The 18,203-nt window shown below is 41.0% G+C and overlaps 1 protein-coding gene across 10 annotated transcripts in view; it reads right to left on the reverse strand.

Annotated features, from left to right (window-relative positions):
- The window catches only part of LOC134858004 (suppressor of tumorigenicity 7 protein homolog), a 54,831-nt gene that overhangs the window by 7,520 nt on the left and 29,108 nt on the right, over positions 1–18,203 (reverse strand). For 7 of the 10 annotated variants that reach the window (XM_063873846.1, XM_063873881.1, XM_063873907.1 and 4 more), the window contains 9 exons: positions 12,541–12,623; positions 8,888–9,047; positions 5,820–5,874; positions 4,648–4,763; positions 4,481–4,556; positions 2,830–2,984; positions 1,823–1,920; positions 1,509–1,638; positions 318–390 (listed from right to left, as the gene is read on the reverse strand). In XM_063873846.1, coding sequence (XP_063729916.1) covers positions 318–390; positions 1,509–1,638; positions 1,823–1,920; positions 2,830–2,984; positions 4,481–4,556; positions 4,648–4,763; positions 5,820–5,874; positions 8,888–9,047; positions 12,541–12,623 — 946 coding nt within the window. The remainder of the gene's footprint in view (positions 1–317; positions 391–1,508; positions 1,639–1,822; positions 1,921–2,829; positions 2,985–4,480; positions 4,557–4,647; positions 4,764–5,819; positions 5,875–8,887; positions 9,048–12,540; positions 12,624–18,203) is intronic. The other 3 variants (XM_063873872.1, XM_063873898.1, XM_063873890.1) reach the window with 1 other exon arrangement.

The following is an 18,203-nucleotide window of genomic DNA, read 5'->3' on the forward strand; positions in this document are numbered from 1 at the left end:
AAATATGGAGATCTTGTGGTTAAAAGTGCCATATTTTATCCTGGAAATGTCAGAAATGGACTCAGCATCCTCAATAACCCCCAAACAAACTCCAAAATTGAACAAATCGGCCAAGTCCTTTTTTAAATGTTTATATTGTCCATGTACGCTATTAGTTAGCATCCTGCAGTTTCTGTGTGCCCGAGACCCGTACTCTACACTTCTATCCCCTCCCATCCTCCCTGAGCATCACCCCGGGTCGTCCCCAGCTCTTATTCTGATCCCTCTAACAGCAGAGTGTGTGCAGCGTGCAGGCGGGGGGGGGGGGCGATACTCACTTGTCTGAAACCGCCCTGGCTTTGAGCAGTGCTGCTGTGTAGCATATTGTTGCAGATTTGGGTAAGCTAATATCTGCAGAGGGGGGGAGACACAAAGAGACAGGAGGGAGGAGGTGAGTGAACAGAGAAGGAGTTACAGAAACACCGGTGCTGCCCAGGGGAGGGGCGGGATGAGTCTGAGTTTCATAGCTGTGGGGGGGGGGGATCTGAAGAGGTCCACAACTAAGATTTAAGATGTTGTATAGAGCCGTCAGAAGGATGACTCACAGCTCTATCAGTGTGGTAATAAACAATGCATCCTAAAGGAACATAGCTAAGTTCATATGCATGTATATATAGATTTAACCCAGCTGATCTTGACAGGTTATTACATCTAGATATTAGAAATGAGGCTTTACCTAAAAAAGGAAGCATTTTCCAATTAAGGCACGTTGGATATGCTGATTTTTGGGGGGTTTTTAGGAGTAATTTTTGGGACATTTATACAGAAATGTCAGAGTTTGCAAAACACAGCCTCTTCTATGTTGATGTGCAGCTCTGTGAAGTTACACAAACCTACTACAGATGCATGAATAAAATAAAGCATCAACACCGGCTTTTTAAAGAAGGTGGATCTGAGGAATGAAAGCAGAAGGCTGTGTGTGCCACAGGTGAACAGCTCATTGGGAATATTATATTGTGAGGAATATGGGCAAACAACTTCATATTATGTGCGTGTACAAGTGGTCATTATTGCATGTATACTACTACAACTAAAGCCATGTCCATCTACAGCAACAACATGATAAATGAGGGCAGTTTCACAAAGTCAATCCTTACATTTCAAGCACTGTATTGCCAATGAAAGTGGATTTTCAAAGCAGTTTATTTTAAAAAAAGTACGTCATCTGAGTTTTAAAAACAACACACAAGTAAGTTATTGCTGTGGTGGTAGAAGTTCATTATTTCTACCACCACAGCAGTCGAGAAATAAGCTCTGAGGTGGTTTTAAAGCTTATTGACCTTCTGAAGGCAAGACCGTGAGACTATTCTAAGGACTCAATCATGTTTTTGAATCTGGAAATCAATACTTTAAGATTTAGCATTAGATTGAATCACTTGAACGGTACTGTTCGACCTTTACAGTCAATTTATTTGAGACTTCTTCCTAATGTAATTAAGAGCGTTAATCTGAGCGTTGAGGAGCCTCACCGTCGTACTTGGCCAGAACGGCCTGGACGTCGGCGTAGTTCTGGAGCTCTAGTAACGACTCCAGCAGGTTCTCGTGGATGTTGAACATACTGAGGAGAGGGAACTCCTTCATTAACTGGAAAACACACAACTGTTGTTACATGTAATACCGAGCAGGGGGCGACACATGCACAGTGAGCACACACAGCTTAGGGTCATCATTGTGCAGTTACAGTACAATTCAATGTTGTTCAACAGTGTGTGTGTGTGTGTGTGTGTGTGTGTGTGTGTGTGTGTGTGTGTGTGTGTGTGTGTGTGTGTTTCTCTGTACTTACATCTCTCATCATTTTAACTGCTTCTCGTGTTCGGCCGAGCTTTCTGGAGCACATGGCCAGTCTTCTTTTTATGTACACCAAAACGTTGGTGTCTCTTCCTGGTGGAGGCAAACAAACACCCAGTGAGCACAAATAAACACTTTGTTTTTCCACTGATGTTTACATCATTTCATTTATTTAAAATAAGCCTGCATGAAATCCAGATTGTTGAAATAGCAAAAGAAATGAGCCTACTTGAAAATAAATAAAATAAAAGCATATTAAGAGAAACTAGCTTGTAAAACTTAAAATAAAAAAATAGGAATACATAATAATACTATAAATAATGAGCACAAAAAAAAAGCCAATAAAACAAATTAATTTGTAAAAATAAAATACAATGAATAAATTAAAAAATAAAAATCATCATGAATTAATCGTGATGAAAACCTTTTTTAAGGGTTAAAATGTTACATTAAGCTCAGCATAATTGTCAAAGAGAGGTCAGGGAAACAACCAACTACATAAAAAAACAAATTAAAAACTGAGCTAGTTTCATTTAGAAAAATAACGACACTAAAAAACACAGAAAATGAGCAACAAAACCAAAATGCAGATTTCCCCCGTAAAATGTTAAAGTGATGCCAGGAAATAATATCTCTGTTGGTCAGAAAGGATTTAATGAGTCCAGAAATATGGAGATGGGGTCAGATGTCTGGTCAGACGGCAGAGACAGCTTTGTGTTCACAGAGGATAAATAGGGGGTGGATTTCCGGAGGGTCTGCCGGGGGACGAGTGGCAGGCAGCAGGCTGACACTGAGACTGAGATTTCTGATCCTTTCTTTTACTCTCCTTTTTTTCCTCTGGAGAGGAAGTAAAGAAACCGGAACTCTGGATTTATTTGTTGTGGGAATACTGGCTTTGTAAAAGGAGGATAAGGATGATCAACCTGTGGCGCTTTATGTGAATGTATTCGGGGTTTAATTTGGAAGAAGGTATCGATCTGCTGATGGGGTGAGGCTACTCACTGTGCTGGGCTTCATATTGTGTGCCGTGGTGTTGGAGCTGCTGGCTGCGGCGGTAGCATCCCTCTCCGGCTTTCAGCGCCTGTTTGAACAAACGCTCCGCCTCCATGATGGTGGTCGCTTCCTCCTCCGCCAGCAAGATGAACGCCGTCGCACAACTACAGGAGGAAGAGGAGAGGAGAGGATCTGTTAACCAGGAAGCTAACTCAATACACAGCACGTCATACTGAGCTTCAAATCTGCTCTTACTGACAGAGCGATGATCAAACACGTTTCCCACTGACACACTTCCTTTGAACTAGCTTTGTAGTCACACATGCTGCTAAAAATAAACCCACACTTCCATGAAAACAACTCAACCCCCCCCATGAGTGATGCAGGTACCAGGGGTTTGATGCCTCCTACAATCCCTCCAAATTGTTACATATTCTTTACCACTTGAAGTGTTTTAACCTAATAAAAAAGTGGATTTACAGATTGAATAAAGGCTGTGAGATTATTTGAGCTATCATTGTATATTTAAAATAAGGATTTGTCCCCATACTTTATGCCAAATGGGTCTCAAAATTATTAAAAATGACCCAAATTGTGTGTTTTTTTCAGGGTTTCCTCCACGTTTTTTTTCTCGTGGAAGATTGGATACTTTAAACTCTTCAGCCGTTAAAAAAATGTAGGAATCTGCAACGAGACGGTCACTTTTAGATGAACATTTTTGTCCATATTTAGTGCAATAAACTGAGGAGCAGCTAGAAATAGCTTCATTTGAAAGGGTCACAATCAAATAAGAACAAATCAATTGTCCGGCAGAGGCTCAGTCAGCAGGGACTTGGACTGGGAGCCGGTTCAAGTCCCCGAACAGACCTAAAATAAGAGTGTGGACTTGTCCCACTTGAGCCATCGCTCCCCGGGCATCCTAGTACTGCGATTGGTTAAATGCATGTGTGTGCATGTAAATAAAGTGGGCTTCATCCTCCAATTTCTAATACGAAGGGTGTTAAAATGCCATTTCATTTAATCATTAACTTTAGATCAGAGTTTAAATAAGTGATGTACATTTCTCCAAATCATTGCCAGTGAGACAATGATTTTATGGAATTAGCTTCATGGCTTTTGACCGAAATACAACCTGATTTGGGATAAGATAAGGGCAGACTAAAGTGGATTAAGTGGGTCAAAAACCAAAGTCCAAGTGCCCTTGAACTATTTTTATTTAACACACTTGGTCCACTGCTATTCCGTTTTATATCCAGAACTTGTATCAGGATAGTTCTAGTTTTACGACGCATGTCTTCCTCCAACAACTGGCTGCCTGTTGAGTGATCATAATGATTCATTATCCCCGCTGTGAGCTCAGAGGATTAAACAGGCAGCTTGTTTTTAATTGTACTTTTGCTTTCGTACAATAACACATTTAATATTTGAGATGAGGAGCATGTTCCGAACAGCTGGTCTCAAAGGAGAGAGATGTATCAGTGCTCATGTTTGAAAAAAGAAATCTGAATTTGGAGAAAAAAGTCCACATATTTAGAAAAGTCAGAATTCTGAGAACGTTTGCTGTACTTTTTCGAGTACTTCATACGTCTCTAGAAATGCATAATAGGGCCTCTTTAAAACATTAGAAACATATGCTAGAGAAATACGTAGAGGAACTCACTCTTCCAGCTCCAGAGCTTCGTGTGCTGCAGAGATGCGAGCCTGTGGGTTCCTCTCTCTCCACGCCTTCTGCATTACTACCAACCACACAGAGACAGAGTTTAGACGGGTCATATTGCACTTTATACATCACGTAAAGCTACTGTACATGCATGAGTGTTTGCTCACTGGCGTCTGCAGGCCGGAGGTGGTCTGAGTCGCACGTGAAGAAGGTCTGATGGTCTTGTGCTGAAAGATTCATATCGTAATACGTGAGCGGCTCTCGACCCGTTACCCAAGTATATCTGCACACAAAAGAGGGACATAACAGAGCTAAGTTTATTTCTGAGTGAGTCACAGGCGGTGCTGGAGTATTAATGGATTATGTACTCGACTGAAATTGGACAAAGTGAAGAGCTGGAGCTCAGCATGCAGCAGGCTGATAAATATAGAAGATGACGATGGGTAATTACAATGGGAGGAATGGAAAAGGGGAGGCAGAAAGAGAGGACAAAGGAAGAAGGAAGGAGAATTGAATCAGGAAGGCAAAAATACTAATAAATCAAAGAGTTAGAGGCAGGTTTTGTTTTGTGAACAGGTCCTATAAGATTGCCACGTAAAAGGGAAACCTCTATAGTTCATGGACGATAAAAGACTACAATTCCAAAAGACACTAGCTCATTAAATCAATCCATGTTTGCTAATCATTTTACCTGAGTTTTGCCTCTTGATTTTGACACACAAGGTGTTTTCTTTGTTGAATGTGTCTGAAACAACTTTATTTTACCAGCCAGACAAGTCATCTAAACCGGGAGAAAAACTAATAACTTAAAAGAAAAAGGCATTGGAAATATATTGGGTTCAAGAAACTCAGAAGGAAAGCAGCGGCATGAAGAGAAGGAGGAGTGAGGAGTTGATAGAATGAAGAACCACTATAACACGAGGAAAGAGAGGAGAGAAAACGTGTTTCTGTCACTGAGGAACAAACGGCAAAAAGATGAGATGAAGAACCTATAAACACAGATAAAGAACATCCAAACTAAGGCAGGAGTGTATTTTCCTTGTCTTATTAAGTCCTGTTTATTGACTTCTGTTTGTATTTTGTGTTTGTATTAATCATTCAATGAAGTGTTGCTCTGTAAACACTCTGTGAGGGAGGGGGGTTAGTATTGTTTCTGGTTTATGACTCACTTTGTGTTACCTTTAATGTAATCACAGTGCTCTAAAAATAACGTTTGATGAATTGATTAATAAAAACTGGACCACATGATGAGTGAAAAAGACACAGATCAGAGGAAGAGGGGAAATAGAAAACGAGTAGAGGTTTTCAGATGAAGGGTTGCTTCGCTGCCGGCACTCACCGATTATATTCGGCTCCACGGAATAAATTCAGCGGATTTCTCCACACTTTACATTCTGCAGGAGGGAGACAGAGAGAGAGACAGAGAGAGAGACAGAGAGAGACAGAGAGACAGAGAGAGAGAGAGAGAGAACGCGTCAGGGGTGAAGTCGACATTGAGCCTCCTGCCCTACGACTCTGTGAGAGCACATCCGACAGGAACAGGTCTGGAACTCCTCAGAGAGCACACACACTGATACACACACTCTACACACACTCTCACTGCTGCCGGGAGCTCTAAACAGATGAAGGGAGGATCAGGATTAAGCAATATGGAGCTCTGAGAGGTTGAGTCCAAACATAGTCACAAACGGACGCTTCATTTGACAAATTCCATAAATACACAAAGTGAGCTTTTGAAGTGACCCAGATGCATCATGGGAAATGTAGTTTGCAGATTAAAAAAAAGATTTTTACAAAATGTAGACCTAAAGATCAGAGTATCCTCTCAATGACATCATTTTTAATTGTATTTGTCCCTTACAAGTCACTTAACTTTATAATACATTTTTAAAATTCCCCTTTGAATGCGGCAACACTTTTTTCTATTTAATCTTCTATTTATGAATTGCTTGAGCTATAAACGGCACACAGAAAAGCAAAGATCCCCATCAACGCATTAATGACGTCTTCATATCAGACCAAGAGCAAAACACCTCTGAAATATAACATTTTAAAAGGATTTAAGAAGAATAAAAGTAGAACAAATCCTCAATTTAAAAAGAGGAACTGCTTTGTACTTTGATTTCTAAATGTCCTACGTTACCATCTCATCACGTTGTATTTCAGCACTAGCTTAAAATCTAACCAATGTCAAGCTTCAAACGTACCAAGGACGAGACAAAGAGTCAGAAAGCCACTGAAACACGCAGGAGAAATACTAAAGCACACCTCAAAAATTGAAATAAGGTTTCATTGACACTTCTGAATTCATGCTATAGCTTTCATTTTTAAGTGCAGACCTTTAACTCATCAGTAAGGCAACTTCCCTGTGACTGCACCCTGCAGTGGATTTCAAAGGAGGGATTTACACAGTAGCAGATTATTAGCCAGAAAAAGGAGGATTAGTACAGTTGACATAATTAGACTTCTTCTCTCTGGCTTGTTGGTTTACCACGGCACACATAATCCTGTTTAATTCAGAGTTGTTTGGACAACAGACAGAAGACCTGGAGAGTGATCCCACGAGGGTGATATGTGATCACGACTTTAAACTCAAACTTTGGTTCGATATAGTATTAAGTAATACACAAATGGCTGTAAAAACAAAAGCAGATACAGACACTGAATGTATGCTGCATTATGGGTGCATATCTGGGAAATCGGAAATCTATACAAAAAATCAACCGAAAGCTGATCTTGTTTTGCTAATGCATATTTCCTTCTCTGATCTTGTCTTTACAATCCCTTACTTGAGGGTTTTGTCTAAACCGGTTAACGTTAGCACTCATACTATATTTTTCTAGAAAAAAACCCTGTACTTTTAATAGATGGAGAATAAAAACGTCAGTTCAGATACTAAATATGATTCATTATCAAACGGTTTCTCCATTTTGTTGAAAAACTATTTATGTGCCCAATACAGTTTTGAAGCTTCAGATAAAAGCCCTATACCACAGGTTTTTGGAACACATGCACTTACTTTAGGGCAAAAAAGCTGTAAAGATGTAGGAAAATGTGTCTGAAAGAGGAAATATTAAAGAAATGCAGTGTTTATGATGTTTGTTTGATACGTTTTAATGTGTGAAAGTGAAGCAGCAGGGACAGAGATGAGTCAAATAGAGACATCTCCTCAAGCTGCTCCATAAACATAAAGAAAAGTGCAACCCTTACTAACATATGGAGATGTAATGATGACGATTCACAGCTGGAGGCGACACAACTAAACACAACTCATCTAGATGCATGTCAAATAAACCAGCAGGACATGGTTCTGAGTCGTCATGATACTCCAGCAGCGAAATGAATGTAAGAGTTACTCTACAGAAACACCGGGAGTAAAAACAAGATGTGAAAGCCTCTCTCAGAGCTGCACATTCAAATCAATACTGCTCTCCTCGCCCGCAGCACACCACAGGGTTTCATTGGGCAGCAGAAAAATAGTTTTGACATTTTACAACCGTCTGGCTCTCCTTTCTGGAGTTAACACAGCAGAACCAGACTGAAGGGCTGCTGGGTTTCACTGCTGCTCCGACCCTTTGAAGCAGCAGTCAGTTAAACAGATGATCATTATGGCTATCATCACAATTAAGGTATTTGTTTTTTGGGTTTGCAGGATTATTTGGCGTTTTATTTTTGAAAAGCAGGAATGAAAGGACCAATGTCAACAGCAGTAACTCAACTTTGAACGTGATACAAAACTCCTTCCACATTTTGATGGTCAAAAGTTTTGCTCCAGGGGAAAAATCAGCGATTATTTTAACCACTTTTCTTCCTAAACTTTAAATAAAATCTACTACAAACAACAGGTTTCCTTCCTGAAGCCTAATTTAGAGTTTCTTTATTTTATTCTTAGTTTTAATAACTATTTATAAAAGCAAATCAACATGTATGGAGGGTTTTCTACATTTCAACTAGCTCACACAAAAGTGATCAAAAACCCTCCTCTGGATTGGTTGCCGGGCAGAAAGGGATCATTTTCTTTTTTTAAACAACTCCTAAAGGTTTGAAACTTTCCTTTTTAACACCATAGATCAACGGACCATGTGTCTCTATAAATAAGAGCCATTTTCTCTCCTCATCTCCTGCATATATCCCACAGTAACCTGTTCTTACACTGCCAAACGCTCAGATAGAATCTGCCGCTCAGAGAGTTTGACTGAGCCCTGACTTGCTGGTTTAGGACAATTACGTATTTAATAATCTAAGGTGATGGGTAATGTTCACTGGGATGTCAAACCAAAACTGTACAGCTGTTTTTCTAGAGCTCTCCCATGACAGTGCTGTTTGATCCACCTCTGTATTACTCTTTTTACTCCGCTCCCTGAGGTGCTCTCATGTCTGCTGCGGATATGTTCTGTCCTCTCTTACCGGACACACTCTGTCGATTGGAGTCGGCCTCTCCGTTACTGGTGTTGGAGTTGCTGGGGGTGCTGCTGTCCACTCCGCCCAGCAGGGGGCGCAGGTGGCTCACGGACACCTGCTCTATGAAGGAGGTCCCATACTTCCTGAAATACCACCACTCAAATATCTGAGAGAGAGACAGAGAGAGATGGTATTTAGTTTAACTTTTTATATGACTTTCATTGCATAACTCAACATTATAACCAGAGTCATGTAATTGAGTGAACGCAGCAGTTAATAAATACAAAATAAACAGTCAATGAGAGACTTCACAAGAAAAACAGATAATTATTGGGTAGAACATATTCCAGATATAATCCTTTATATATACAATTTATTAAACTGATTTAAAAAATGGGACTTTTTATTTACTATTAATGTCCATAAGCTTCTAGGCCGCTTAAAAAAGGATCAAAATAGACAAATGGAGCTTGTTCATGGATCCTACGTGCCCCAACACAGAGGTCCTGGCTCGTTAATGTAGTAATTAATAAGAAGAGCTATCGGTTTATTCATGTGTGTTTTATCTGATAAATATGAATGTTAGTTTATTCATTTTGTAAAAGCGGCTTTCAAGCAGAGCACGTTAAATATCCCTAATGTGAAGGCTGCTCCTCTTTGCTTTAAACACCATTTTAATAAGACTGTGATTAAACAGTGTCTGCATCACTGGGTCTCAGCCCTGAGCCACAGACACCCAGGAGGAGCTGAGAGGAGCTGAGAGGAACAGAGAGGAGCTGAGGAGAGATAAGAGGAGCTGAGAGGAGCTGAGAGGAACAGAGAGGAGCTGAGAGGAGCTGAGAGGAGCTGAGGGGAGCAGAGAGGAGCTGAGGAGAGATAAGAGGAGCTGAGAGGAGCTGAGAGGAACAGAGAGGAGCTGAGGGGAGCAGAGAGGAGCTGAGAGGAGCTGAGAGGAACAGAGAGGAGCTGAGAGGAGCTGAGGGGAGCAGAGAGGAGCTGAGAGGAGCTGAAGGGAGCAGAGGGGAGCAGAGAGGAGCAGAGAGGAGCAGAGAGGAGCTGAGGGGTGCAGAGAGGAGCTGAGAGGAGATAAGAGGAGCTGAGGGGAGCTGAGGGGAGCTGAGGGGAGCAGAGAGGAGCAGAGAGGAGCAGGGAGGAGCAGAGAGGAGCTGAGGGGAGCAGAGAGGAGCAGAGAGGAGCTGAGAGGAGCTATAAATATTAGGCTTGGTTAAAGCTCATAGAAGAAAAAGACACAGTACGGCTTTGAAAATGTAAGACCCATTCATGGTGACAGATTTAGTGACTGAAGGTGTGAACACATCCAGGATACCGATGAGCGCTCCAGTGCTTTATAAGTGTGCAGACTGCCAGGTGGATAAGCTGAATTACTGTCAGAAGTGATATTAGATCATCCAGAGGAGAGGAAATCTACCTAATTAAGACATAAACATCTTCCTTAAATCACAGAGAGATAAGCAGCGTCGCTCAGACCTCTCACGGAGCTTGTGCAGAGCTCCACACCTTCTCTAAGCAGCAGCCTGTTAGCGCTCAGTGGCTAGCAGCCCGCAGGGAACAGAGAGAGTTAATTAAGAGAGGAGCTATTTTAGAATACAGACCAACCACTGTGGCTCAGTCGGCCGTCTCTGTGAACAACTTGAAAGAGAGATAAAACACGAGGAGGAAACGCCTCCATAACCGCTCCCTGGTTTGATGATGTTTGTCACATCTCGATTGTTTTTGTTTTTAAATGCTGATGTGTACACTAACATATCTGCACAATTGGCCTTCTGTGGAGGACCTAGGGGGAACTTTTTAAGTACATACAGAGCTCTATTAATACTGAGAAGGATAGAGAAAGCTATATTCTATCGTGCATTACATATAAAGACTATCGGCAGACACTACAGTTTACAGAAGTTCCCTAAGCGTCTCATTTGCATGCTTCTGCCACCATACATTTCAGGAGTGTTTCCATAGTCTGTGTTAGCATCGTTTGGCTTACAGCCACAGTGAATCCACAGATATTTAATGTGGCGACTATGATTTAGATTGTAGTGGTTTGCTCACGCTTGTTGTCATAAACTATGTGTACGTATTTTATTTGTACATTCGAGACAAAACTAGTGGTTGTGTGTTCTCCAGTCAGTGCATATCATGAAGCTAGTGCCAGCTTTATTTACCTTTTCTCTGCCATGCAACTCATTGTAAACATCTGGAACAACGATGAAGTTAAGGTAAAAAACAACGTGATTCATTCGCGTACATTTTACTGCATTAAGGTTCCCAGTTTAATCGCAAGCAAACAAAAAATTAAGTAGTTGTTTAAAGCTTAGCTATTAGTAACCTGCATTTCAGTGTATGGTAGCATATTAGCTTAGCATCATTGACTCACCTTTTTCTTTTAGCCTTTTCAATGTTTGGTGTTTGTTGCGTCAAAATTCATTGCATGTGCTATAAACAAACTCCTAGCTCCTATGCTGTGGGTTATCGTTGGTCAGTAGGTGCATATAATTGCCGTTATAAACATAATAAGGTCATCTGGGGGTGTTTAAACCAAGTACGATAGTTGGTCCTTTCCTATCCTTGGCCTCACATGCTGTCTCCATCCACATCCCACACAGAGCCCCCCCGACTTTGTGCATTGCATGGTGTGATACATCAGGAGGATAAAGAGATTTTTTTTGGCAGCTCGTCTTATGAAGGAGCAAATGAGTATAGATTTCCTCTCTCTCCAGCTCCTGGTGGCCTCTGATCCTGTGATTATAGTCCTAACTAATTACATCCCTGGCTCATAAAGTCAGCCAGGGATCCACCTCTGGAAATTAATCTTCTCTTTGTAACATTATGAATGAGAATGTCAAGTAAGAGTGCACAGTCATCAACCTTTTGAAGTGTGATTTTTACATTCAGCTGAAGCTTTAGAGCGACGTGCAGCGAAGCCGGACAGCAGGAGGCTTCAGCACCGAAGGAACAGTCACACTCATTAAGGCTGACACTTCTGGAGAGAATGACTGATTGTGATTATTTTGACTGATATTGCAATAGCGATATGATGTGAAGGGCAAACATCATTCACATTATTATTGAAAAAGAATATTATATTGTGATTTGTTAAAGAGGATCTGTACCAAACATGGATTTTTAAATCTGTATATTGCCATTTGTGGGCCTGGAATTCTCTGCAGTACTGAAAAACTAATTTGCTTTAAAGAGGACATATTATGCTAATTTTTAGGTTCATTTTTGTATTTTGAGCCTCTCCTGGGACATGTCTGCATGCTTTAATGTTCAAAAAGCTCTTTATTTTTTCTCATCCTGCCTTTGCTGCAGCTCCTCTGTCTGAAACCAGAGCCCAGTCTGCTCTGATTGGTTAGCTGGCCGGCTCTGTTGTGGTTGGTCAACCTCTAAGAGATGTCCCGCCGCTTAGCCTATCACGTACAATGTGTTGGAGCGATGTCAATAAAATGTTAATTGTGCGGTCCTCACACTTACTGAATTTTATTTGCATCAAAGAACAAATGCTATCAACAAGATACATCAATTGATTTGTGAAAAACATCAATTTGTAATTTGAAAAACAGCACTGCTCCCAAGAATTTCAGAAATCTCATTGCACATTTTACAGTATTCTTATATAAAGAGAATAAATGAATGTTTCTTACCAATATGAGTCCTGATATGAGGGAGGAAGTGCCCGTCAGAGCCACGTAAAACTTGGGTGTCAGTGTGTTGAGAAACATGCTTACTGTGAGGGAGACACAAAGAGAGAAGAGACAGAGGTGTTAGAGCTCACTATCAGATATTACAATATCTCCCGTCTACAGCAAAAGAGGATGTTTCAGAAAAGATATTTGTAGAATCAAATGCTGCATTTCATTTGAAAACTAGGTTACTGTGGAACATCACACAAGCGAAAAAAACATCAAAAAGACTCTGTGACATTTGTGTTTTCACGACATGAAACGTTTCCTGCTGAAACAAGGCTTCCACTCGCAGGCTTTGGCATTTCCCAGAGTGCCCTGCTGCTCAGAAGTGAAATAGCACAACACCAGGGGAGCAGGGTAAGCCCCACTACGGACTACTGAAGATACACTGTGGTTACGAAAACCATCGGGGAAATGGAGCTTGACTCCCAGCTGAAATACACCATTAACTCTTCACACGCCATTAACAACATCTTACTTGGGAAATGCAACTTTTAGATCGAAAAACGTTGTCTAGATGGTGTTTAAATGGCTGCAAAGGGGCTAATAGAGTTCAAATAGATTGGTGCTGGAAGGAGCACTAAACCCTGAAATTACATAGCATTTTAGCAATTACGTAAACTCAAATGGTTTTGGGAATGGGTTTTGTTTAGATGCTTGTAATAAGGTTTGTGGTTGATGTACATTTTGTTCTACGACATAAAATATGTCAGTTATACCCCACACGTGATTTTAAGACGAAAAATTAAGTGTCGAAATGAGACGACTAATCGCATCACGCCCAACATTAGCCACCTTTAGCTTAGCGGTGGTGACGTGAGGTCATGTGACCGTGCTGTAGTTCCTTTGTAGCCCAACATTAGCCGCCTTTAGCTTAGCGGTGGAGACGTGAAGTCATGTGACCGTGCTGTAGTTCCTTTATAGCTCAACATTAGCTGCAATTAGCTTAGCGGTGGTGACGTGAAGTCATGTGACCGTGCTGTAGTTCCTTTATACCCCAACATTAGCCTCCTTTAGCTTAGCGGTGGAGACGTGAAGGCATGTGACCGTGCTGTAGTTCCTTTATAGCCCAACATTAGCTGCAATTAGCTTAGCGGTGGAGACGTGAAGTCATGTGACCGTGCTGTAGTTCCTTTATAGCCCAACATTAGCCTCCTTTAGCTTAGCGGTGGAGACGTGAAGTCATGTGACTGTGCTGTAGTTCCTTTATAGCCCAACATTAGCCGCCTTTAGCTTAGCGGTGGAGACGTGAAGTCATGTGACCGTGCTGTAGTTCCTTTGTAGCCCAACATTAGCCTCCTTTAGCTTAGCGGTGGTGACGGGAAGTCATGTGACCGTGCTGTAGTTCCTTTATACCCCAACATTTGCCTCCTTTAGCTTAGCGGTGGAGACGTGAAGTCATGTGACCGTGCTGTAGTTCCTTTATAGCCCAACATTAGCTGCAATTAGCTTAGCGGTGGTGACGTGAAGTCATGTGACCGTGATGTAGTTCCTTTATAGCCCAACATTAGCCGCCTTTAGCTTAGCGGTGGAGACGTGAAGTCATGTGACCGTGTGGTAGTTCCTTTGTAGCCCAACATTAGCCTCCTTTAGCTTAGCGGTGGTGACGTGAAGTCATGTGACCGTGCTGTAGTTACTTTATAGCCCAACATTAGCCTCCTTTAGCTTAGCGGTGGAGACGTGAAGTCATGTGACCGTGCTGTAGTTCCTGTATAGCCCAACATTAGCTGCAATTAGCTTAGCGGTGGTGACGTGAAGTCATGTGACCGTGATGTAGTTCCTTTATAGCCCAACATTACCTTTTTACTTCTGGAGATTTCATTTATACTTCAAATAGTATACAAGAGGTGTAAATATGTCGATATTATCCTGCCTAAGAAAACGTGTAAGTATCATTAATGTTTGTTTGCTACAGACATTATGTTCAGCAATTTTGCTCCAAACCAGTGGTTAAATCCTATTGCTTTTGGTCGAGGGAGTCCTTGTGTTGCTTACTTCCGGGTCGGCCTACAAAGCTGGTAGTTAATTTCTTGAGCCTATAGTTTAAAACAGGTCTGACAACAGCAGCATACAGGAAGCTACAGGTTCAATGAATACACAACTCTAATCAGTTAAAACAAGTCTCATCAGTTACTGATTATAAATGGGATGGATGTCACAATGCACATTAAAAATGCAAAGATATAATTTAACAAAACATAAACATTTCAAATGCCTTAACAGCGTGCATCACCTTCTAATCCCGTCTGGTTTCTATACCATTTCTTTCCTCGCGTGAGGTTATATTAGATCCTGTCGACTGGAAAATTACAGTTTTAGCCAATGATCCATATCAATGAGTTTTACAGTAAGGAGCTGATGCATGCCTTTCTTAAAAACCCCGGCCTCCACCGTGATACATTTTGACCTAATGTATTTCTATTTGAGAATGTTTTCTCATTTCTTTGGCAGTATGGTTAGAGCTTTTTAGAGGTACTTTCGCAATTTCGCTTCCTGTTCTTTGTGTTGAAACTAATGTGTGACTGAGCTGTTTTAGCTGTATTGTGTTTAGTTTGCAGAATGAGACAAGACAACAGTGTCACAGTTCTCCTCTGCCATCTGTTTTCAATTTCACAAACATCTCTCTGAGAAAGAAACCTGATTACGAAAGAGACGGAGGAAATTTGCAGCTTTGACCTTGATTTAATTATCCAAGAAATCCAACAAACAAGAGTTTTTCAGACTGAAATTGTGTTGCAGATAGATAAAGAGTTAGATTAGGCTTTTATGCATTAATAAGGGCCTTGTTAAAGTGGATTCAGGTAGCGATGTGACTGATTAGCCACAGAAAGCTGAGCTTGAACGTGGGAAAACAGAGGATTAGGTGACTGAGGAGGATTAAAGGAGTGATCTGTTTAGTGAGATTAGCAGCTCAAAGTAAAGTTCAGATTGTACACCTGGACAGAAGTCAGTCATGTTCGCCTTCCAAATATTAGACAATATGATCAAATCAGTCTGCTTGTTTGTATGGTGCATTCAGTGTGCAGCCATTGTGTAGTAGAGTCATCATAACGGTCAAAAATTGGCATCTAAAAAGAAAAGGAAAGTGCATCAACAATAAAGTGGGACTGATTTTTGGTGACCTGCCAAAATGCACCATGATTTCTGCCGATGGCTACAGGTGACCTCCCCCTCCATCATTTGGCTGAGAGTTCAACGCCTCTTTTGGCTGTAGTACATGAAGATAAACTGAAGTAATTGACTTTGTACAACGTTCATTGGGGCCATTGTAGGTAAAAATGTATAATTTAGGACCAGAGGGAGGGGGGCGTTATCTCGGGTTGAGGTTTACAAATATTATATTTCTTAAAGATTAAAGCTGCTATACAATTTAATCAAATGTTAAACCCTTTAACATAACAGCCAAGGGCATATTATGCTCCTTATGAATAATATATGCCCAAAAAAGTAAGATAATTAAGCTATTTATTTGTTAATTTACATCAGAATCCAGCTTTTTCTGCTGCTAAACAAACTATGACATGTGGCTACAAATACCAATCAATTTTAACCATATGATATTATTAAATCCATCCGTCAGAATACTTCCCCCATGGGGCAGCCTTCTTAATATTCTGTATTTTATTCCAAGGCAGTCATTAGACGTCATACATTTTGGTGGAAGTGTAAATGTGTCATCTTAATTCCCAAGGAGACCCAAATGAGGAAAAGTGTCGGACCAAGACTCACTCAGAGAAACCAAGCCTCAAGCACTGAACACACACACACACACACACACACACACAATTACCCCCCCCCCCAGCTGGACAGCTATTCATTGCTGTGAAGTGGAGGCTCTCGTCGAGCAGAAAAGGCTCTTTCAGATCAGTCTGTGGTCAGACACAACTTACAGCTGCTGTCAGCCTGAACCGAGGAGAGGATCCCGCTGACTGGCAGAAAAAAGGCCTCTCTCATCTTCATCACTCTGGAAAATGTAGTTATAATTGACATATGGTCTATACACATTGAACCATACAGCAGGCTGGTTGTATGCTTTGGTTACAGATTCAAAACAGTCCGAGCTAATCTGCATCCTATAGTTGTTTCCATTAAGTGATGAAACATTAAATAAACTGAATGAAGATTTGTAGCTTTTAGAGAGCGGTGCAGTGATGGCGTATGTTTATAGGCTGACCGGGAAGTTAGCGTTGCAAAAGCTCCCTCGACAAAAAGCCAATTGGATCTTCCGTTGAATGAATGCTATAGATAAGATATGGGGCAAACATATGTTTATGACACCTAAAGACGTTAAACAACTTAGTCAACAAGCTAATGACTTCACATCACCAGCGCTAAGCTAAAGGTGGCTAATGTTATGTACTTTTTTTTTTAAGAATCGTAAAAGCTTCTGACATTCGACAGTGGGCTATTTACTGGCATATATTATGTCGTGGAATAAAACAGTCAAATCTATTCTGCTTGTGTTAACGACAGACCTTATTCAGGCATTACCAAACCAATCCAAAGAAACCGGTTAGCGCTGAGATGTTGGTTTAGAACTCATTGCTGCAACACTGTTTAATTTCAAATTGAATTTCTTGTGGATTCGGACTATAAAACCAGCTATTTGAAATATGCTAATACCTCTAACATCTGATATATGATCAGTTGCAGCCCTGTTCGATCTGTCTGTTAGCAGGGTGGCTTGATCAGAAAACAGGTCTTCTCCTAACTGGATGTCTGGGAATCGAGCTCCAAAGCCACAAATCATTCAGTCTCTTTGTTCGATTTAATCTCATTATCCTCGGGTAAAGTTATAACATGAATGTCCCGGCTGGAGCACAACTAAGTCTCAGACAAAATTAAACTGAAATGTAATCAAGCCTCAGTGTCACACTATTAGCTTTAGATCAGAAAGAGAAGTCTGATGGCGCTGGGGATCAGAGGGATTACGGTGAAGCACAATGTTTTTACAGCATGCATTAAGCTAGAAAGGGTAAATGGACACTAGGAATAACAAGCGGGTTTGTGATGGTTTGTTCTGCCTTCACCCTGTCTTGCACTTTATACAACGTAGACTAAGTGATTCTGCTGTCCCTGTGCCATGTATATAAATAACAAGGGCACAGAAACATGTTCCCCTTTGTGTTCTGCAGCAAATAAAGCATAAATTAAGCCACTGAGGAAAAAAGAAGACTCAATACCACCAGCAATAAATGCACCGTTAAACACCTTGACTACAGGGGAGGATGGGGATTGTTGCTCTGGACATTCTGCAAAAGAAAATTGGCTTTTATGCATTTTAAAATCAGCCCAATGATAGCAGCTAGCCAAGTACACTCCTTTTTATCATCCAATAATGTGGTTCTGCACAACAAAGATTTGCATGAGAATACGCTAATGCAGCTCCAAACCAGCTACACATGTTGATTTAACTGAACAAACTGCGTCCATGTTTCTTCTTGGCAGCCGAATCAGAACTAGCTTCTCAAACCTGAGTGAAAAACATCACAGTTGTTCCAAAGGACCAAACTGTCATCAATAGGGATGTGAATCAATTTAAACATGGGGATAACAGTACACATGTTTCCAATGTATAATTAAAAGAGGGAACATTCCCATTGATGCACCACAAAGGCATG

The sequence above is a fragment of the Eleginops maclovinus genome, chromosome 2, assembly GCF_036324505.1.
Source record: "Eleginops maclovinus isolate JMC-PN-2008 ecotype Puerto Natales chromosome 2, JC_Emac_rtc_rv5, whole genome shotgun sequence".
Lineage (NCBI taxonomy): Eukaryota > Metazoa > Chordata > Actinopteri > Perciformes > Eleginopidae > Eleginops > Eleginops maclovinus.